At 41.6% G+C, this 23,546-nt stretch overlaps 1 protein-coding gene across 3 annotated transcripts in view; it reads left to right on the top strand.

Moving 5' to 3' along the window:
• The first annotated feature begins 239 nt into the window (after window positions 1-239).
• Window positions 240-23,546, top strand: part of LOC310931965 (MYND-type zinc finger-containing chromatin reader ZMYND8-like) — a 27,424-nt gene continuing 4,117 nt past the window's right edge. The window contains exons 1-20 of one of the 3 annotated variants that reach the window (XM_083895219.1): window positions 240-362; window positions 478-714; window positions 6,171-6,241; window positions 6,581-6,744; window positions 11,339-11,482; window positions 13,260-13,373; window positions 13,512-13,604; window positions 14,091-14,178; window positions 14,265-14,320; window positions 15,256-15,333; window positions 15,433-15,548; window positions 15,647-16,122; window positions 17,395-17,511; window positions 17,615-17,770; window positions 18,718-19,227; window positions 20,389-20,916; window positions 21,013-21,158; window positions 21,278-21,358; window positions 21,466-21,544; window positions 21,690-21,929. In XM_083895219.1, coding sequence (XP_083751345.1) covers window positions 701-714; window positions 6,171-6,241; window positions 6,581-6,744; window positions 11,339-11,482; window positions 13,260-13,373; window positions 13,512-13,604; window positions 14,091-14,178; window positions 14,265-14,320; window positions 15,256-15,333; window positions 15,433-15,548; window positions 15,647-16,122; window positions 17,395-17,511; window positions 17,615-17,770; window positions 18,718-19,227; window positions 20,389-20,916; window positions 21,013-21,158; window positions 21,278-21,358; window positions 21,466-21,544; window positions 21,690-21,929 — 3,271 coding nt within the window. In that variant the 5' untranslated portion in view covers window positions 240-362; window positions 478-700. Of the gene's footprint in view, window positions 363-477; window positions 715-5,355; window positions 6,046-6,170; window positions 6,242-6,580; window positions 6,745-11,260; window positions 11,483-13,259; window positions 13,374-13,511; window positions 13,605-14,090; window positions 14,179-14,264; window positions 14,321-15,255; window positions 15,334-15,432; window positions 15,549-15,646; window positions 16,123-17,394; window positions 17,512-17,614; window positions 17,771-18,717; window positions 19,228-20,388; window positions 20,917-21,012; window positions 21,159-21,277; window positions 21,359-21,465; window positions 21,545-21,689; window positions 21,930-23,546 lie in introns of those variants that run through there. The other 2 variants (XM_083895217.1, XM_083895218.1) reach the window with 2 other exon arrangements.

The following is a 23,546-nucleotide window of genomic DNA, read 5'->3' as shown; positions in this document are numbered from 1 at the left end:
GTACATACAGTAAAACAATCATATTAATTTGTACAGTAGCAACATGACAACATGACATTAAAAAGAATGGCTGCCTCCAGGCCTTCTCCTCCTCCTCACTTAATAAATGATGCCTAATCATTTTGTTTCAGTTTTGCAGACAGGATTATTGGAGTAGTTCAGAGCAGATTTCTCTCTGGAAACAGGGAGGGAGGAGTTTAAACAAAGGCCTACTCCACATAAAAAATGGAGGCTTGTGCGGGGAAGCCATGGTGCACTGCTCCTCACACTCTCCATGCTGACGTTTCCTCCTCAAAAACCTCCGCACGAGAAAACCACCGGCGTTTTCTACACCTGGAAACTTCAGAGCCTTGTCCTACGTGGTTTGTATTTCAACACTGCTCGCATTCACGGCGCTATTTGGTGTTTTTTAGACGTTGTTCTGTGCTTATTTCTTCTTCTTTTTTTTTCCTCTTCCCTGTCTCTTACACTCACCAGCGCTGGCCCTGCCTGCACTGAACAAAGATAATTACTCAGGAAACATTTGGGCCAATCACGCGTCGCCTTCTACCCCTGCCTGCGAGCGCGGCGGCCAATCACGGCCGCGCTAACATCGCCGGGGCCTGATCGCCTTGCCTGAAGAGCGGAGCCTTCCTCGGCTGAAGGCTGAGAGTGTCCTCCATGTTTTATAAGTGTTGACATAACAGTGTGTCAGGCAGCCATGCATCCACAGAGGTAAGCTCTGTCTTTCTTTTTTATTCCCATCTCAGTTCTATTCTAACAACATGGCGTCCTCCTTCTTGTTGTGGTAACTGTTAGTTTCTCATGATGAATGTTCACACCTTGAAATCAGTTTAGTGTGCAGCAGCAGGAGGAGGAGGAGGAGGAGGAGGAGGAGGAGCTGGGGTTGGATTGGAGGCCTTAACCAGGCCTCTAGTCTGTGCTGAAGAAGAAGAGGGGGTGGTGGGGGTGGGGGTGAGGAGGGGTGAGGGGGGAGGAGGGGGGGGCTGGGTAACGACTCTCACCCTTGCTCTCTCCTCTGTGTCTCAGGGTCACATGGGTGCCCCCAGACAACCATGCTGCCATACAGGAGGCAGAGTGGACCATGGCAAATCCTTTTCCTGTTTTTATAATGCAAAGTGGAGTTGGATTTAAAAATGGCACCCATGTCTCCCTTTATGCCGCAGCAGTCCTGTGTTATAGCTTGGCAGAGGAAGAATGGGGGATGGGTGTACGGGGGTGTATGGAGGGGGGGGGGGGTTACCCTTTTGTAAGTACATGTGCTGTTTCCTTGCGTGTCATGCCAGGCCATGGAGTATGAGGCAACAGTATGTATATGTGATAGTTGGAGGACTATCTAGCCTGTTGATATTTACCTTTTTACATGTTAATGAATGGAACATTGTGCCTAAATAATGGCAGAAAGTTGCATGAGGCTGGACTTTGTACACTCCAAACTAGTCAGAGGACGAGCTGCTTGTAACTAATCTTTTGATCATCAGCTTTGTCGAATCTTCCAATTCTTGCAGTTTAACCTTTTTTTTCTAATAAAAAACAATTATTGGCACACGTGTTGCCTCTATTAGCGGCCCTGAGTGTACAGCAGTGTGTTGAAAGTGCCTCCTTCACTCTGATCCTCAGGCAGTGGCCATTTTGTGTTTCACGAGAGGCCGTGTTGGGAGAAATAGACCAGACGGCAGCAAAGAGGAACAGCCTTTTAGTCCAGGAGCTTTTTTATATTTTTAAGGTGGTGCTGTGGCTTTTATACCCTTTTTAAAACACACACACACATAAGATACAAAACTGTTTTTTACATATTATTGTGTCATTATTGTGTATAAACCACACAAAGACATGTAACTTTTTTTTTCTCCTTCCCTGTAGCACATTTTAAAGAAAACAAACACTTTATTCAAAATGGTCGATCAGAATCATGACATGTAGCTCCACAGCAGTGTTGTGAAATAGCTTCCTCCACTCTGATCCACACACACACACACACACATACACAGTGGCCATTTTGTGCACATGTGAGGCCGTCTTGGGAGAAACAGAGGCTTCACTTGCTGATCACACGGCAGCACAGACACACAACCCCCTCACCATCCTGTAGCTTTGTTTTCTGTCGTGTACTTTTGCTGCCAGAGCCCAGTCACTATTACATAAGAAAAACACACACTCTTAAAGCTTAATAATGTCATTGAAAATGGCTGTTAAAAGCCACAACATGGAGGAAAGCTGTTCTCGGACGCAAAATAAGAGCTGCGTTGTTGTTTCTCTTCTGCAGTCTCACCAGGGAAAACCAGGATAATTTTTTTCTTCTTCTTCTCCCCGTGGTTTGGAGTGCTTATTCTACACGTCAGCCAGAAAATGGCAACGCTACTTACTTGCATCTTAACGCCAGATCACTCCTGTTTTGCGAAAGTGAAACCAGAAGCGATCGTGCTGTTCAAAGTGCATGAGTCACCGTGCTGAAATATGAATGTTTCATCGATCGTTGGGAGACAGTTGAGTTGAGATCGAATCCTCCGGGGCCTGCGTTTCAGCATCTGTGTGTTGTTGGAATGCACACATGCAGTGACTAATGCACCGTAACCACTAATGTTTAATCTTCACAAAGGCCTTTTTTATCCCCTGCTGAACCTTCATACTTTTAAATAATCCAGACGGGGCCCGGCTAAAGCACAGGGAGAATATCATGTGTATTGCAGTGGAGGGGGGGAAATGTCTGCATTGCAGCAAAAGTGCATTTTTAAAAGGACAAGGGGAGCCTGCTGCACACACTCTGTGTGTGTGTGTGTGTGTGTGTGTGTGTGTGTGTGTGTGTGTGTGTGTGTGTGTGTGTGTGTGTGATCAGTGTGGCTTAGCATAGCCGACCAATAACATTCCACCCCGTTGGCCCTGCAGCCAATTGCAGCTGCAGTTGAGGTTAAAGATTGACAATCAGACGGCAGAGGAGAGAGCAAGCAGCAGGGAGAACAAGGGCCTTCTGGAAAATTCCACAGCCATCTTTGATTCAGCCTGCTGTGTATATATATATACATACACATACATATATATACATACATATATATATATATATATATATATATATATATATATATATATATATATATATATATATATATATATATATATATATGAAAGATAATCCAGGTCAAAAAACCTCTTTTATCCAGCATTTTCCAACACGTACAGGTGCAGAAATCTTCATTTCGGTGATTTAAGAACGTGCATTTTGGATGTGGTTGGTGTCGGCAAGGAAACGCGTGTTTTAGTTTGACAAAGCAGAAGGTTATTATTAGCATTTGCGCACGTGCAGTTGTCGGTCCACTGGATGCATAGCACCCTTCCACAAAGCCTAATAATCTCACAGAGGTTCAGGGAGGATTTTTTTCCTCAAATTAGAGGCATTCCCGGTTCTAGTGTGGAGCTGTTTCTATGCTGAAAGCTGCTATATTTCCAGGTTCATCAGGGTTATTTTCCTATATGTTTTAACATGTAGCGTGTCCTCCTCCGTGCACAGAGGATACCACTGCTTCTACAGCAAGTGTGGTCTCCCTCTCTCTCTCTCTCTCTCTCTCTCTCTCTCTCTCTCTCGTCAAAATGAAATCTAATTATTCTATGACAGCAGTGTTCACAGAGAAGGAGGGAAGTCAAGATTGAAGACATATTTATAAAAAAAAAGAGAAAAGAAAAGCAGGGGAGAGGGAGCGAGTGCTTCTCCCAGAGCTGGACTTCCCCATGTCCTCCCGCTCTTTATTCCTCTGAATGTTTTGTCTGGACACAGTCAGTGTTTTTATCTATTTCTTTTATATTTTTGTTAAACATTTTGACAATTCCCCACTCTCTCTCTCTCTCCCTGGTCCTCTCCTGCATGGATGTGCCAGTGCCTGAGCCTTGGAGTGGGGGATGGGGAGCGGGGGGAGGGGAAGCGAGAGCTGTGGCCTCCATTTTCTGTGACGAGAGAACCCTGCTCGTCTCTCTCTCACAGGAGGGGAATCTGAAAGGCACTGACTCTTGAGTGTGTTGTTTCCGTTTTTTTTGGTTTTGTTTTGTTGTTGTTTTTTGTCCCATCAGGTACCACTTGCAGAGCAGAGGGAACGCTGTCACTTGTTTTTCCTCAAACCCCGGGTGTTTCTCCCTCTTTCTCTCTTTCTCTCTCTCCCTCTGGAATGTTTCACAGAATCTGCTGTGGATTTTTTTTTATCTTGCTACTAACTGTGATGATGGATCACAGCTCCTGATCTGAGAATAATGCCCTTTGGATCAGCAGACTTTCTCCACTGCCGGCCGTCCTGTCTTCCTGGTAGTTTGCAGCAGTGTCTTGTCATTGATATGTAATATAAGCTTGTGTGTGGTTCAGCAGCTCTGGGCTGCCCCCGATGATGGCGAAGGTTCCTTTTCTCTTTTCCCCCCCCTTTCTTCAGGGCTCGCTGTGGTGCACGTAGCAGAGTGACTCGGCTAGTGTTAAGTTATTTTCATGTGGGCCTCGTTTGTTCACTCAGTCCTGAACAGGAAGGCCCCGGAGGATGGGTGTGTGTGTGTGTGTGTGTTTGTGAGAGACTGTTGGCAGGCTGAAACAAGATACCCATGTGCCATGTTTTAAAGGAACGGCTTAACCCATGTGTGTCCTTCTTCCTGACTGCACCAGTTATGGTGCATGTGCCGTATTTTGGCTCTCGGCACGAGGAGGAACTCTCTGTGGCGACAAGCTTTTATTAAGTTGATTAGGGAAAAAAAAAAAGGCTTTATGGTCGTGAGTTACACTTTTGGCTTGGTAATCATTAATCAGTCTTAATTCTCTGGGGAGAGAAACAACCCTTTACTCATTAAGGGATTAAAAGGGAGCGAAGGCTGAGCAGCTGATGCAGCTGTAGCTGTGGTGTTTGGATTCACTGCACGCTAACTGTCACATGCTGACGTTTGATCAACTTTTGTGTGGAATGGCTCTATAAAGGGGCGGAGGAGGGGGACATGAAGGACATTCCTTAACTTTCATAAGAGGAAGGGGAGGAAGAAGAAGAAAAAAGCTGATCCAACAAATGCGGCATTGACCTTTGGGTTGTAGCCTGTAAACCCATCGTCCTCGACGGAACCCAGAGCTGCAGGCAAAAGCTGCGAGCTGGTCAAGTGTGTGACCTGTCAGGGGTCTGTGGGGGGGGGGGGGGGCTTTCTGCTCAGGGCTCGAGAATAAAGGCGACATGTTTGGAACAAGGCCCTCTGTCGCTCTATAACAAAGGAGGAGCCAAGCATTCAAAGCCCTTCATTTATTGCTGGATCCTCTTTCTATTCTGCTTCCTTCTCCCCTCCCGCGGAGGAGATGAGATCAGTTCAGTTGGAAGACCTGAGAAATGAGGCATTTTCCCAGTGCTAGGTGTGTAGGAAAGGATTGGATTCTGAGCGTTTGTGGTGATCAGTAAGAAAAGAGGCCTGTGTATTGAGCTATTTAGAAACTGAGACTACATTGTAAATGTGTGAAATCCTCATTTCATATGACTACAGATGAGATAAACGCGTTTGCGATGAATATTTAGGCCGACAGAAACTGTTATGATGCTTATTAGGTGGGTCTCTTGCTAATGGTCTCCCAAGACTGGGCCTAATTCCTTTGGGTGTGCATCGCTGTAGTTACTGAAGGGACTTGTTAATCATCCGGAGACCCTCTACCTACAATAGCCAGGAATGATTCCATCTGACTCTCTTGTCGGCACAGAGCAAAAGATCAGGAGCGAGTTGGATGGAAATCTTCTCGCCGCAGTGTCTGGAGGTGCAGGGTAATGTCAGCTAAACGGCCCCTATGTGTTGTTGTGAATATCAACTTGTGCTTCGCTGAGAGCAGTTGTTGCCATGGCGATTGTTACCATCCTCTCTCTCGGAACATAAAGAACACATTCAGACTGGTCTTGTCACTGATAGTATGGCTAGAAGGATGTGAACTTGGTTGCACAGTGTCAGAGATGTGCAGAAATCCAGGAGAGACAAGAAGAAAAAAAAAAAAAAAGAGTAACAATGGAAACGTGCAGAGTCCCTGCTGACAGACCCACTGGGACCTCGGTGCACGAGGTGGTGCTCCACTTGTTTACTGTTAGGCTGCTGTTGTGGTCTCTGGTTTGTGTACACCACTTCTGACTTCTGTGTTTGCCTCTCTTTGTGCTCTGTGTGCTCCCCTCTTGTTCGCCGCTCTGCAGTCTGGCTGAGGAGGAGGTGAAGACGGAGTCGGATGTGGTAGAGGGGATGGATGCAGCTCTGCGCTCCAAAGGTAAGTCTCTGAGGCCAAATGCCTCGCGCTGAGAGGTCAGACGCGTGAGGCAACTCTGCTTCGTCGAGGTTATTTATTGCGAGTTTCAGCGTTTTCTTAGTCACTTCGGTCTAAAAAAATAATCAATAATACCTTTTCATCTTTTGCTGTGTGTATGAGGTCTAGTTAGTTTGAATAGAGAGTGTACTCTCTGATGAATAAATGGCATCAATTTGCACGCCTTCATTGTTTTTCAAAATGCTCTTATTATGTGGCACAATATCATATTTTTATGATTTCATGCTCGTGCGATGTGTTGGATTTGCCGCATCGTGACCCATTGTGTCTTTCTACTTCCAGTCCCTGATCCACCGGGGTCAGCGGAACGATCGGTGGCACCACAGAAAAGGAAGGTGTCAAGTCCCACCCATTCCTCCAATGGGCACTCTCCCTCCGACACCTCGCCCAGCCCTCTGAAGAAAAAGAAGAAGCCTGGGGCCGTCCACGGTAACAGCAAGGACCAGGTAAGGGTCTAAATTTGAGATTCTGGTATGTTCTCAAATAAAAAAACAGAGACAGAGGCATAGTAGTGGGGAGGGTGAATATCAGTGTGTGTGGAGGTCTGTCCTCCCACACCCTCAGGTGGAGTTGGCAGAGTAGGTGGCTTCAAAAGAAAAATCAAGTTTGAACAAGTACTTCATCAGCCCTGGCAACCGTGAATGGAGTGGGTGTGAATATTTGAAGGAGAAAAATACTTATTCAGCAGGAAAAATTGCAGAGTGACTGGGGTTTCTAGTGCCAGACGACTAGTTTTGTCGGTGGTGATTCTACATAACAGGATTTTAACTAGGTGAGCAGCAGCAGAAAGGGATGTTTTATTTTAATCAAACTCTGGAGGCTTGCACACGCTGCAGGGACAGAAAAAAAAAAAAAAAGCATGCCGCCACATTGCCTGTGAGAACATGCCGTCGCCAATTGTGATTACGACTGCAGCATACAGTCTTACTCTACTTGACTATGAATGCATGGTCCAGTCAGAGAGAGTCACTCATTTTTTACGCTTTACAGGACGTTAAAAAGCCACTGGTACATGAAAAACATGTCGGTATGACTGACGTTTATCAACAACCAGATAATGAGATCATACTGCTTCTATCTTCAGACCATTGTCATAATCAGACTGGCCTTGGAGCTCCTGCGCATGTGCCACACAAGGAGATGCACTTAATTCAATAAATTGATTCCCCCCACTAGTGCTTGTATACAGGGGACTACTGTTAAATGATGAAGCTACAGTTTAATCTTGAGTGATCTGTGCATGGAAAAGTACTGACGTGTTGTTTTTGAATGACATGGAATCATGTCGATTGTTCTTATTTGCGAGGTAAATTAACCTGGCATAATGTTAAAACTATTCGAGCCCATAACCAGCGCTGTTGAAGCTGCATTTCCACCAAGCATTACAGTACAGTGCAGCTCAGCACGCTATGGCACGATTAAGGGTGAATTCCAATTCCTTGCTTAACCCTCAATCTTAACCCTCAATATTGTGATTTTCCGAGACCACCCTTGGGAGCAAGGGCTACCCAGAATGCATTGCGTGTTTTCTCATAACAAAGATGGTGTCGAAAGCAGCAAAACGAGTACGTAGTACTTTAATAGAGATATAAAAATTATGAGAACCATTGTTTTATCTTAGTTTAGGCCCATATTACGGATTACTGACGTCATTGTTGCGTAACATTTATTTTTATTTTACGATCTTTTGTCAAAAGCCGGCCGGTGCGCACAAGCGATCTTTTGCTATCGTTTACTTTTCAATAAGCCGTGGTGTGCGGTAACTGTCAGCTGAATATGTCCGTGGTTGTGGTATTTGTATGAGTATCATCTTATAACTAACTGACAACCTAATAATTTGACTGACAAATGGATCGTAATAAATAATCGTGACGTAAATGTGTCTGGAAATTCTTCTTTTTTGGAGTTGACAGACTGGACGCAGCTTTCGCGTTATTCTGCCCCCCACAGTCTGAAGAAGTATCTGCATTTAAGGGGTGTCCCATTTCTAAGTGACAAAATAACCCTCAACACTTGGTTTTGAGGGCCAGTTAAGATTAAGGGTTGAGCTTGAGGGTTAAGATAGGAATTTGAATTGGCCCTAAGAACGGTAAACCCAGGTCTAGCGATGTATCTTCCATGACACGATAGCAGCCAGACAGAAACTGTGGTCTGTCAATAAATGCGACACACGTGACCCAGTGTACACTTCTGCAGGTTTGACATTCTTGACTTGACACAATCAAGCCTCGAAACCTCCATCACTATGCAAAGTATGTTTAAAAAATGCCACATTTTGTGGTCCAGAGGTCACGATTCTCTGACCTGTACATGGTTTGCCGTGTGGATATCTTCACCCTTTACCTGCATGACTAAACTCAACTAAAGGGTTCCAAAAAGTGGGATGGAATAGTTAATGTTGGTGCCTTTTTGATCATTTTTGAGAATTCAATGTACCTGAATGTACTGCTTGGTGGAATGGTGGGTTGGCGTTAATGGTCAAAGGTTAAGATAAAGATAAACATGTTCGAATGTCAATCATCACAATAATTATCTGATGATTACACTGTAGATTCTTGCATCGTGAGTGAAAGTTGAATAAACCGGTTAATTGAGGTTTTTAAAGCATTTTTGAAAAAATACATTTCTGTTGAAGTAAAATCATGCTGTGATAATGTGATAATGACTGTTATTGACTTATTGCTAAGTGATCAGAATGCCATACATTGTGTTTACTCTGAGGTAAAAATAGATAAGCCACACAAGAGCGTCCTCAAACCTGTTGGGTTAGTTTTGCAGTTGAAACTGTCACATGACAGTTTCAGGATATGTCTGCGTAGTTCTTTTTCTACAGTAGACGACAAAGCTGACACACCCCTGAGTAGTATCAGTGAAATGTCAAGGCAGGCAAGTACCACCATTATCGCCAATGTTTGAGTCCTCTCACGGTTTCACCTCAATGCAACACGTTTGAATACAGCCATGATTTCCAGTTCAGGATAGTTTTATGAATGTTATTTGAATAAAACGATCCGTGGGCGATGTTGTCTACGCTTTATAACATCCCTCAAAGGCCATACTCGATCGTTAAACTGGAGCAACATTGCACCGATTGGGACAAGGATTAGTTATTTGTGTTGTTTCAGTTGACTGATTAGTTTGAAGGACAACGCACCAAAGTAAGACCTTGAAAGGTGGCCAGATTTCACATTTCACTGCTAATTTTAAACCTAATCTTGATCGTGAAATGTGATGATGGGGATGGGGGGGGGTGGGAGGGAACACGCTGCGTGACTGCACAAGGTATATGAGGGACTGTTGGAAATGGCAACAACAATACAACAATACATTTGCAGGAGAGGAATTTCGTTTAAAAAAAAATTTATGCGTTTTGGAGTAATTCAAAAACAAATAAGTCACTTACTTGTAGTGAAAATCCATGGTAGGAATCTAGAAAGAAAGAAATGTACTAAAATGGCCCAACTATAAGGTTAAATTAAATCAATCTTTCATACATTCTGACAAACGTTTCTTATAGATTAGCTTCATTCTTTGGCTAAAAAGAGACGTTTTCAAGAAATTTCATTCAGTTTTTCTAGTTCGCTGGTGCTATGGCTAGCGCAAGTCAATGGTACATGCTAGCATGGCATTAGAAACACTCATACCGACTCCACAGTGCACCCGAGGCAAAGCAATTGTAACGGCAGACTATCAATGTACATATCTGTGGTGATAGAATGTTTGAAATAAAACCAACCTTGCAATTTGAAGGATTTATGTCTCAGCAGCAGCAGCAGCGCGTCATACTACCTGTTAAGCCCAATTTATACTTCTGCGTAAAGTGCTCTGCGTAGGCTACGTAGAGACTCTGCGTCGACGCAGAGACTGTCGAAGAGCCTCTGCGTAGTCTCCGTCTGCACGAAATATTTTTTAAGTGTCCGTCACTCCGTCAAGGGACTACGGAGACGGCAAGAGCTGCCATTGGTCCTCAGGACAGGCCGAGATAAGCTGCTCTGTGCCGGCTCTCAGTGCGCTCCGGGCGTCCTGACAGAGGCGGAGCAGATCCCCGCCGATAACGCCGCTGCCGAACTATAAATACGTCATATCTTAACACACACAGCACATGTTTAGACTCTAAATGGACAATTTCTCGCCTCAAATTATCTTAAAACTGCGTTCCGTGACACAGAAAAGTGAGAAACGGCCACTTTTTCAACAACAACAGTCTTTCTCTCTCTTTCTTTCTCGGACACCATTGCTCACTGTAGCCAGAGCACAACAACCTTGCGCAGCGACCCCTACTGATCGGGCAGGAAATTGCAGCGCGTGTCCGTCACCATGACGCAGAAGTATAAATGCTCGAGGCGTCTCCGTGGTGACGCAGACGGATAACGCATACGCAGTCGGAGAAGTATAATGTGGCCTTTAGGCTATGGCAGCGGCGGACTGATTCCGCTGCTGCTGAGAAAGTAGTCCCTCATAAATTCTTGCGATGCAAGGTTAGTTTTGTTTCAAATATTATTCTATCAACACAGATATGTACATCGTTAGTCTGCCGTTACTATTGATTTGCCTCGGGTGCACTGTGGAGTCGGTATGAGTGTTTCTAATGCCATGCTAGCTGATACCATTGACTTGCGCTAGCCATAGCACCAGTGAAACTCGGCAACTAGAAGAACTGTATGAAATTTCTTTAAAAAGTCTCCATCACAACGGCTGAGTTGGAAAATAGGTCTTACGTCCAAAATTCCGAACTATCCCTTTAATTTTGATTTGATCATTGCTTTACATTACAGTGATACTGACGAGGGGGTGTAAAGTGTTGTCTGCTGTATTTGATTAATTTCATTTTAGTACCTTCTGTGTTGCTTACCCTGCTTACCCTAAACCTACTGCTGCTTGTTTCTGTTGCACTGCACCTTTTTTTGTGTTCCTGCGTGTTTTTTTGAAACCTGCCCCCTGTTTCTCTTGCCTGCATTTCAGTCAGAGCTAAGACATGGTCCCTTTTACTATATGAAGCAGCCAGCACTCACCACAGACCCTGTTGATGTTGTACCGCAGGACGGCAGGAATGACTTCTACTGCTGGCTGTGCCACCGCGAGGGCCAGGTGCTCTGCTGTGAGCTCTGCCCCAGGGTGTACCACGCCAAGTGCCTCAAACTACCAGCCGAGCCCGAGGGCGACTGGTTCTGTCCAGAGTGTGAGGTATCTTGCTGAAGACGTGTGTGGGTGCATAATCAAATGATTGTGGGACCCGTGGCACAATCTTGCTTGCTTAATTTTTACTAAAGTGGGTGTCAGAACAAAATCAGCGAAATCAACTGCGTCGTCTGATGATCTGACACCACTGCAAGCGTAACTCATAGCTCACACTAGAAGATTTAAGATTAATGTAGAGATGTTCCAATACTAGTATGGGAAATGCCAGATTAGACAATGGCAAATAAGCAAATTTATGCACCGGCACTAACTGATATTGCAACTTTTAAGCGTATTAGTTCCACCCGTATTACAATAATGTGACACTGTTTGTAAGAATTTCTTCTTTGACAATCTAAAACATCACATCTACAATTTAAGAGAGAAGAAGTAGTGATCATCTGGATTAGCCTTAGCTGGAGCTAGCTAGCATGAGAATGATTTGGCGGTATTTCTATGGTAAGCTGTTTTAACATGTAAAGGTGCCATATGCAAGAATGTGGCCAAAAACGGTTACTACATTTTAATTCAAAATACCGAGATCTTTTAGGTTTCGTTTTCTGACGCAACTGGCAACCCGTGGTTGCTCGGCAGCTAAGACTCTACTGACTGCAATGATTGGTAGACGGCGGTAGGTGGCGCCACATGCCAAAACATGATTTCAAAACATAAACATGATTTGCAGTCTGCAAAAGATTTTTTTTAATGCAAATATTTTGGCTGTACTGTTGTTGTTGGTGAGTTTGTTATATGAACATTATTCCTGAGGATTTTATGGCCAGTTGCTTTAGATTTATTACATAATGCACCTTTAACTGCCTAGTTTGACAATCTGGAATTACTATTATGGATATCTGTGACATCATTTTGACTAGACGTCACTGTGACTAGTATGAATTGCACTTGTAGATATCTGCAACTTTTGCCATTCATGTGAATGGGGTTTGTTGTAGATATCTCTATTTTCAGTTTCATTATGACTAGTCACAATTCAGGATTGAGATGTCTACAACCTTATACTGACTTTATGAAACTTAATTCAAGATATCTACAAAAGACAAGCTAGCCATCTTGTACCGCTTTAGGGTCAATTGAGGATAATTAAAGATATCTTGAACTTGAATTGTGACTAGACATAATAACGTTGTATATATCTGAAACTGCTATTGTAGATATCTATAATGACAAACCCCATACATATGAATGGCAAAAGTGGTGTCATTCCGACTAGTAAGAATGTTGTTGCAGATGTCGGGAGTGAATATCCTGTGTACCGTTTTAAATGTAAAAACCGCTTGCCATAGTACTTCAAATTGGAAAGGTTGGAAGTAAAACAACAATGTACTATAGTTTTTTATGTTGTTTTGTAGTTATGTTAACTGTCAAACTAGATAAATAAGTCATTTAATTTTAAAGCATTTAAGCTAAGCTAGGTCAAACATGGGCTAGTAGCATTACAATAGCTGTTAGCATTTTTTTCTGCCCCGGTATTCGGTCAGTACTTGAATTGGTAGATGCGTAAAGGTTTTAAGAAATGAAAAACTGGTGTTGGAACATCTCTAGATTAAAGCTTTAGATTCTTTACATTTTGTAAGATTAACCGAGCACGTCTTTTTAATCAGCACAATTTAGATCATTTAGCATGTTTACGCTAAATCAAAACTTTAAAAACTAAATTGTAATGTACTAATTTCTATGATTGTTTTTTTTTTTTGCTTGATTTTTTATTTTTTTTAATTTTTCATTTCATTTTCTATAATGTCACAAATGATCTTTGTTGCAGAAAATAACTGTTGCTGAATGCATTGAAACCCAGAGCAAGGCAATGACAATGCTGACAATAGACCAGCTGTCCTACTTGCTCAAGTTTGCACTCCAAAAGATTAAACAGCCTGGGGTAAGATCCTGTTAATGTTAATTTAATGTGTGTGTGTGAGAGAAATATATCAAGGAATCTCTATATTCCTGCTAATGGCTAATGTATTTTATTCTTTTATTTGTTTTTATTGTTTTAATATTTGCCCGAACTGAGCAGACTGAGCCTTTTCAGAAGCCTGTGTCTCTGGAACAGCACCCAGATTATGCTGAATATATCTTCCACCCCATGGACCTAAGTACTTTAGAGAAGGTAACAACATTTACTTCATTTCCCCTGCATTAAAATGGTAAAAAGAAATAAATAAATTACAGCTGTGGATAAGAGAGGTATTGAGTAAAGACTGGAAACTGTTTCTCTCCAGACTTCTGTCCAGTATTTTTTAGGTGTGTCTAAAATATGGCTCAATGATGCGATGATGGAGCCAAATTTGGCCAAAGTCTTACCTCGATGCAAAAACACACAGAAAAGCTCTGTTACTAAGGACGAGAAAATTAATTTGGACACAAAGAAGAGCAGATTGCTTCTGTGAGGCCACTATGAGCGTTTCACATTAGAGAATGTTGCTGAATTTGACATGATTTAAAACCACATTTAACAAAACAGTTAGCGACTTTGGTTAGAGACATGTTTTCCTGTTTGTTATGGCTTTACACGGACTTTAAGCAAGCAAAATATATAACATATTTTTACAAACTATAAAGACCATGTGATTGTATTGCTTTTGCTTTTGCACAGAATGTAAAAAAGAAAATGTACGGCTGCACCGAAGCCTTTCTCGCGGACATGAAATGGATTTTGCACAACTGCATCATCTATAATGGAGGTGGGCTACTTTAACATTAATCACCATTAATCATAACAGTGTTTGTATTTTAAAGAATGATTTATGTATTTCTGTTTTAATTGCAGGCAATCACAAACTAACAGCAACCGCAAAAGTAATTGTCAAGATTTGTGAACATGAGGTAAAGAAGCTTTTCTAATTTTGATTAGCAAATGTTTCTCTGATTCTGATTTTTTTATGTATATGTATATATATATGTATATGTGTATATATATATATGTATATGTGTGTGTGTATATATATATATATGTATATGTGTATATATATATGTATATGTGTGTGTGTATATATATATATATATATATATATGTATAGATATGTATATGTGTATATGTATAGATATATATATATACATATGTATATACATATGTATGTATGTATATATGTATGTATATATACATATGTATATGTATGTATGTATGTATGTATGTATGTGTATATATATATATGCACATATATATATATACACACACATATATATGTATATGTGTATATATGTGTGTATATATATGTATATATATATATACATATATATATATATATATATATATGTATATGTATGTATATATATGTGTGTGTATATATATGTGTGTGTATATATGTGTGTGTGTATATATATGTGTACATAAATAGAATAGAATCGAATTCAACTTTATTGTCATTGCACATGTCACCAGTACAGAGTAACGAAACGCAGTATATGCGTGTATATGTGTATATATATGTATATGTATATATATATGTATATATATATATGTATACATGTGTGTGTGTATATATATATATATATATACATATATATACATATATACATATATATATATATATATATATATATATATATATATATATATATATATATATATATATATATATATATATATATATATATACACATACATACACGTATATATGTGTATGTGTGTACATATATGTGTATGTACTGTACATACATACACGTATATATGTGTATGTGTGTACATATATGTGTATGTACTGTACAAACATACTGTATATGTATGTATTGACTGAGTGACTTTGAAATTGTGCTTTTAGATGAACGAGATCGAGGTGTGTCCAGAATGCTACCTGTCTTCATGCCAAAAAAGGGACAACTGGTTCTGTGAGCCATGTGTAGGTTTGCCTTATCTTAAACAAGGTCATATTTAAATGAAATTTTGATTGAATACCTTGGTTTAGACCGTTGTGTTTGTTGTTATTTGTTCCCAACAGAGTCAACCTCATCCTCTGGTCTGGGCCAAGCTAAAAGGCTTTCCTTTCTGGCCAGCAAAAGCACTTAGAGAAAAGGATGGACAGGTAGACGCACGCTTCTTCGGTCAACATGACAGGTAAGATTAACCTTTAAGTACTACTAAAGGAATAATCTATTTTTTTGACCAAATATAAATTAAAAGTTTTGTTCACCTTTTGCTATGGTTTCCCACAGGGCATGGGTCCCCATCAACAACTGCTACCTCATGTCCAAAGAGATCCCTTTCTCTGTGAAGAAGACGAAAAGCATCTTCAACAGTGCCATGCAGGAGATGGAGGTCTACGTGGAAAACATCCGCAAGAAGTTTGGGGTCTTCAACTACGCGCCCTTCCGCACTCCTTACACGCCCAACAACCAACTACAGATGCTCGTGGACCCCTCAAACCCCAGCGCTGGCACGGTGAAGACGGAAAAAGCGGACAAACTGCGACTCAATTTCGACATAACGGCATCCCCGAAGATGGTCCTCGGCAAGAGTTCCACGCCGAGTGGAATGAGTCGGAGGGTCTCTATGACGGACATGCCTCGCTCCCCAATGAGCACCAACTCTTCGGTTCACACAGGGTCTGATGGGGAGCAGGACATGGAAAAGCCCAGCAGAAATCCTGCTTTCCACTATAGCACTGGAGAGGAATCAATGGATTGTTCTGGTAAATACATAGCCTAGTGGAAATACTTTTTGTTTTCTTTATCAAATAAGACGATAATGCAGTTAGGAGTCAAATGACTATTGCTTGTTTATATTTAAAGGTGCCATATGTAAGAATGTGGCCAAAAACGGTTACTACATTCAAATTAAAAATACCAAGGTCGTTTCGTTTTCTGACGGAACTGGTAACCCGTGGTTGCTTGGCAGCTGAGACTCTACTGACTGCAATGATTGGTAGATGGCGGTAGGTGGCGCCACATGCCAAAACATAACTTCAAAACATAAACATGATTTGCAGTCTGCAAAATATTTTTTTTAATGCAAATATTTTGGCTGTACTGTTGTTGTTGGTGAGTTCAGTTTATTATATGAACATTATTCCTGAGTCTCTGTGACATATTAGGAGGATTTTATGGCCAGTTGCTTTAGATTTATTACATAATGCACCTTTAACTGGACCTAAACTGACCTAGGCACTCTGCACAATCTCAGCAGTTCCTGCCCCTGGGGCTTTGAACTTGAAATAATGTGAATAGTCTTGTACATAAAGGAAGAACATCCAGTCCAGTGCATTCCTGCTGAAGGAATGTTATATTTTGGAGTTAATGGATGGAGGAAGGATGCAGAATGGCGCCGTCAGCTGAAGATGTTTTTGGTCTGTGATGTAACCGGTCAACACCCAATGCCATCACGCTTAAAGGGGTCGTATATCGCCACCTAGCATAGAGTCGGACAACGGCAGTGCAATTTAACAACGTAGTTGTGCTAGATTTCCGAGTCTGAGTCTGCGTCGGTGTGTTGGGTAAAGGTGATAGTTTTTGCTATCCAGTTTGTGAATGTACTTTGTTTTATTGCATCGTCGGCCGCAGCTGTTTTCAGTAAAAAGAAAAGACTCGGGACTGGCATTTTTGAGCTCTAAAATGCTGTTTTTGGTAAAGGACCCAGAGTGAAAACCCTTAACCTCTTTGGTGTATTTCTGTCGTAGCATAAGGATAAGGCCTCAGTAGCCACAGAACCATATTTCTCTCAGGAGTTGGTAGAAAGCAAAGCTGGAGTGTAAAGAGAGTATATATCAACTGGACAGTAGTGAATCCATATAAATGGTGATAATTCAGTATTGTGTCCTGTTTATCTGCTTTAAAATATCAAGTGTTGCAAGTCTGCAGCTCTATTTCTGCTTAGTGGTGCCATTTGAAATTTTTTACCTACCTGTGTGTAAATGAAAAGTGACCATGGTTGTTTGTTTTTAATTATTTTGTCTTTGTGATTACAGCATCTCCTGTGTCTGGAAAGATGGGTCCAGCAGGCAGTCCGAAACCCTCAAACCCTGGTCTGGTTCCCAAGCAGGAGAGGACCACCAGCACGGGCGGCATTCTCAATCTCAACTTGGGTAAGAGTACCGACAACAGAAATGTACGGTGTTCATCATCATTTTTATTATGATGAGAATCAATTCTGCGACAAGAAATCGCACTGAAACCTGTGCATTTCAGATCGAGTGAAAGCTGAAATGGATCTGAAGGAGCTGAGCGAGACCGTGCAGCAACAACATCAGCAACAACAAGGAGCGTCGGCGACGACCCTCCCAACTCCAAAGAGACACATCAGGAGCCTGGACAAGACCATTGAAAGCTGCAAGGCTCAGCTCGGTATGAAAAAACCTCGAGCTGTTTGTTTAAGCACTGTACTTTTGCGATATTTCATCTCTTTTTATTGGGGTTTTCAAAGTTAAACATACAGCTGAAATGATAATACAGGAGTGGACGTACAATTACTGATATAAATATATAGAAAATATCTATATTCAACGAAACAACAAAAATATTGCAAAACATGGGTTTTCACACATACTTAAAGGTGCATTATGTAATAAATCTAAAGCAACTGGCCATAAAATCCTACTAATATGTCACAGAGACTCAGGAATAATGTTCATATAACAAACTGAACTCGCCAACAACAACAGTACAGCCACAATATTTGCATTAAAAAAAATATTTTGCACACTGCAAATCATGTTTATGTTTTGAAATCCTGTGTTGGCATGTGGCGCCACCTACTGCCGGCTACCAATCATTGCAGTCAGTAGAGTCTCAGTTGCCGAGCAACCACGGGTTGCCAGTTACGTCAGAAAATGAAACCTAAAAGACCTCGGTATTTTGAATTTGAATGTAGTAACTGTTTTTGGCCACATTCTTACATATAAGTATGACAAGCTGGTTTACAAGATATTTTTAACTGGTAAAACGATGCGTTTTCATTGTTAAAAAGAATAAGGAGATAAAACAGTTAAAAAAGAAAGGGGAAGAGGGAAATAAAATAAAATAATGGGGGTATTCAGGAGGATGTCCGATCGACTGCATTTGATGCGACCTGATCTAAAACGGGAAGAAGTCGGGGAAGAATTTGGTGCATAATTTTTAAAGTTGTCTATAAAAGGTTGGATTATTAATACAACAAGTTATACAGTTCACAAGTTTTCTTATTTGTTTTTCGGTTTACTTTTTCAAGTTTTTATGATGTCTGCTGTTGATTGGGATTAAGGGTGAAAACTTTATTCACAGATTAAATCAAGAATGTATGTTTTTCCTCACAGGTATCGATGAGATTTCTGAGGATGTGTACAAAGGCGTGGACCACAGTGACTCCGAAGACTCGGAGAAATCGGACTCGAGTGACAGCGAGTATCTCAGCGACGACGATCACAAGCCAAAGAGCTCCGCCCAGGACGACAAAGACAAAGCGGAGCGAAAGAGGCCCAAATCCAACACGGACAGAGAGATTAAAGAGGGAGCAGCGGGCGCGGGGGATAAAGCCGCCCTTGAACCCCTGCTCAAAGAGAAACAGGGTAGCAATGGCCCGGACAGGGACGTCCAGGACAAGCCCAGAACGCCCCAGCCTCAGCCCCTCACTGAGAGGCCCAAAGCCCCCCCAGAGGAGGGTAAAACGGCTGCCGCCACATCAGCGGCGGACCAAGACTCTGATTCTGAAAGAGAGCTGGTGATCGACCTGGGCGATGAACATGGTGGACGGGACTCGAAGAGGGCGAGAAGAGACGCAGGGGCGTCTGCTGCTAAACCTCTCAAAGACACTGTCAAGGTGGAAGGTGAGACCTCTGGTGTTTGTGAGTTCCTGCGATTGTGATCGTGACGGGAGGAAATGACATCCTTAAAGGTTACAGTGTGTAACATTTAAGATAATCCAGCCGTGGCGTACACGTCACACAACATTCTTTCTGATATCTCCGAGTGGTTTTCGTAATTCCTGTAACTTATGGAAAGTTGCGAAAGGGAGGGGGCGGGGAGTCCCCTGTCAACATCAAGTGTGACACATTTTTACACCCTGGACCTATAAAGTAATACAGTAATGGAGTATTGATATTATATACTGAGCTTTCGGTCACATTTGATTAAATGGTAATAAATTATGTTTTTTACAAAAAACAAAAAAAAATCTGTGAAACACAATTTGATCAAATAGTAGAGCTGCAACTAACAATTATTTTCGAAATCGATTAATGGTTTGGTCCATAAAATGTTAAAAACCATTGATCTGTGTTTGTCAAACCTGGAAATGATTCAGTTTTAATGATTTCTTTGTCATGTGGAGCAAAGAAACGACGAAAATATTCACATTTAAGAAGCTAAAACAATCAGAAATCTTGTTTTAATCATGAAAAAAGTTTCAAAGCGATTAACTCAGGGCTCTCAAACTCAAATGACCTGGGGTCCAATGCGCATCTATTGTGGTCAAGAAGGGCCTGGCCTAGAGAACAAAAAACAACTGTTCACAATATCACACATATACTTAATAATACTATTTATGATGCAAAATTATTTATCAAAAACAGACATTTAATTTAAATTACATAAATAATAGTGTGAAATAGTGTGTGTAATTAAAATTCATACCAGGAGCCAGTTCTGGGCCTCAGAACTAAAAGATGGTTAGTTCGTGGGCCATGTTTTCATGATAACATGATATTAAGTGGGGGGCCGCATGTAATTGATTTGGGGGCCGCATGTGGCCCCCGGGCCGCCAGTTTGAGACCCCTGGATTAACCGATGATCGAATAGTTTTATTTTGCATTTAGTGATCGATTAATAATCGATTAATTCTTTCAGCTCTATCAAATAGTTCATTAATATTCAGACTCACTGACAAACATTTTAAATCCCTGTTCCTTGAGCACATATATATAATAATTTGAATATTGTTTAACCTTTTTTAGGCTGTTACTTAAGAAAATATCTGTTTTTCTGCCTAGGTAAACAGCCTTCGTCTGGTGCTGCAGCAACAGCAGCAGCAGCACTGCCACGCGAAGTCGCCTCCAGCCTTAAAGAAGCGTTGCAACCTGCCATCACGGCTGCCCTCAGCCTTGTGTCTACTGCAGCTTCTGGTCTGTCCAGTGCCACGGCGACGACGACGACCTCCGCCGCCACCGCGGCCGCCACCACCACGGGAACCACCACCAGTGTTCCCTCTCCTACTTCCAGCTCAGCCTCTGCAGCCTCTCCAGCGCCTGCAGCCGTAAAGAAACAGCGCCCTCTGCTGCCCAAAGAGGCGACGCAGGCCGTGCAGCGAGCAGTGGTTTGGAATCCCACCAAGTTTCCCACGTCCTCTCAGAAGTGGCAAATGGAGAAGGTGCAGAAGCAGCAGCAGCAGCAGCAGTCGCAGCCTGGGGAGCAGTCAGCGGTGCAAACACCGAGTCAGGGGCAAACACGGAGTCCACAGCAGCTGCAGTCACAACAGCAGAATTCAAGTTCCCGCTATCAGACCAGACAAGCAGCCAAGGGTACATCAATGAGCATTATCAATCATGTCATCACTCCACTGGCGTGAATGACATTAAAGGATGCATAAATTGTTCCACCTTTTTATTCCTTTTTAGGACAACAAAAAGACCCGTCACCAAATTCGTCCTCGTCCACGGCTGCTCAGGTCACATCTGGAAGCTCCTCGTCTTTCACAGGAGACGTACAGATCCCCACGGTCTCAGCCGATGTGGCCGCAGATATAGCAAAGTACACAAATAAAGTAAGTGAAGACTTACAGGCGTTATTTTCACCGATAAACCTTGTCATGATAGATTGATGAACGCCCTAATGAATGGAAGAAAAAAGTAATCAGAAAGTAATCATAATATTTTCCTGCAGATTATGGACACCATTAAAGGGACAATGACTGAAATCTACAACGACCTTTCCAAAAGCACTTCAGGAAACACAATTGCAGAGGTACACGCTGGCATACGCACACGGGTTCTGAGTCGTTTACTGTAATACTTGATGCTGTATGTAAGGGATTAGAATAAATCAGTGAATTTCTTTTTTATTTGTCACAGATTCGACGGTTAAGGATAGAAATTGAAAAGCTCCAGTGGCTGCATCAACAAGAGTTGTCTGAGATGAAGCACAATCTAGGTGAGTCGAAGTGCCTTTCCGTACAGAGGTATATATGTATATATATATTAGCCACAAATACAGAATTAGCCTTAAAAGTTAACGTTACGCAATCAGTGTTCGTCCTGAAAATGATCGACACCTTCTTTTTTTCCCCCCGACACAGAACTGACGATGGCGGAGATGCGGCAGAGTCTGGAGCAGGAGCGAGAGCGGCTGGTGACTGAGGTGAAGAAGCAGACGGAGGTGGAGAAGCAGCAGGCAGTGGACGAGACCAAAAAGAAACAGTGGTGCGCCAACTGCAGGAAGGAGGCCATCTTCTACTGCTGCTGGAACACCAGTTACTGTGACTACCCCTGCCAGCAGGCCCACTGGCCCGAGCACATGAAGTCCTGCACACAGTCAGGTAATAAAGACACATGCAGAACGCACCAGTCGTTGTCTTAAACAGTTTATATACATGGGTTCAGTTCACGTCGTGCTTTGCCAGAGGGAGTCTGTTGTTGTTTGATGTTAAGTCACTGTGATGTCCCAGGGTTCTGTAACTGTGATTTTTGCGATAGCAGTGTATCCGCGGGGTCTTATATCCAATTATTTGATTTTAAGGCTTTAAAATGTCTAAAATTCTCCTAAAATCTCGTAAAAGGTCTTAAATACAATTTTGAAGGGTCTTAAAAATCTGTTGAAGTTACTTTTATTTAAAACATACATAAACTTCAGTCTCGCTTTGAAATGTTTCTATTTTTGAGGATGCGATAACATAACTACAACATGGAACTAAAGTAGGCCTCCTGTGCTGCCCGGTGAGAATTTATCGAGCATCGCTAGCTAGTGTGCTGCGGCGTCTAACAGCTTAGCATAGCAGCGGAAAAACTTAACGAAAGCCCACAGCTAAGCCGAATTGCTTGCATAAGATGGGTAAGTGCAAGTTCAACAATTTGTGGCTCCAATTTTCCTTCATGTATTTTGTACTTTTTTGGCAGTATGGATGTGAAATGGGTCCGAAATTGTATTCATTAAGTCTTAAAAAGTTTTAAAGGTGCATTATGTAATAAATCTAAAGCGACTGACCATAAATTCCCCCTTATACGTCACAGAGACCCAGGAATAATGTTCATATAACAAACTGAACTCACCAACAACAACAGTACAGACAAAATATTTGCATTAAAAAAATATTTTGCAGACTGCAAATCATGTTTATGTTTTGAAATCATGTTTTGGCATGTGGCGCCACCTACTGCTGTCTACCAATCATTGCAGTCAGTAGAGTCTCAGCTTCCGTGCAACCACGGGTTGCCAGTTAGGTCAGAAAATGAAACCTAAAAGACCTCTGTATTTTGAATTTGAATGTAGTAACTGTTTTTGGCCACATTCTTACATATGGTACCTTTAAATGTGACTTGTTGAAACCTGCAGAGACCCTTGATAGCTGTGCTGATATTCAGTACAACAGCACGACGTCAAGTCGGTCAAAAATTAGAAGCTACAACGGTTTATAATATTTCATTTATTTAATCATTTGTATGACTCTGCCACCCCCAAAAACACAAGTTCTGCACTTGCTTAGCAACACAAACAATTAGCTTATCCTGCACACTACACAAGTTATGTCCAATACTTTGATTCATGTACGGTGCTTAACTTAAATGTATTAGACCACCACCCGATGTAAGGTTTATGCCACAGTCCAAATCACTTATGTTCTGTTTCTGTAATGTTAATACATCAGTATTTTTAATGCTAAAATATAATTATTATTTCTTGATTAAGATGTCAAATTATAGTTATCAACCACTGAAAATTAGTTGTAGTGGTTGAATGTTATGCTTGATTAATTTGTTGATTAATGTCTTCTCAGAGAAGCCCAGTGAGCCGCCTGGGTATAAAAAGGTGAATTCAATTTGTTATTTGCCAAATCAATAACAATATTTTTTTTTTTTTTTTTTAGTTTTTGAAAAGATTTCTAAAATATTTATGTTTTCTTGTTTTTTTTATGACAGGTGGTCTAATAAAAGTGTTA

Source organism: Microchirus variegatus (assembly GCF_963457635.1).
Source record: "Microchirus variegatus genome assembly, chromosome: 9".
NCBI lineage: Eukaryota > Metazoa > Chordata > Actinopteri > Pleuronectiformes > Soleidae > Microchirus > Microchirus variegatus.
This window is presented reverse-complemented; position numbering and strand designations above follow the sequence as displayed.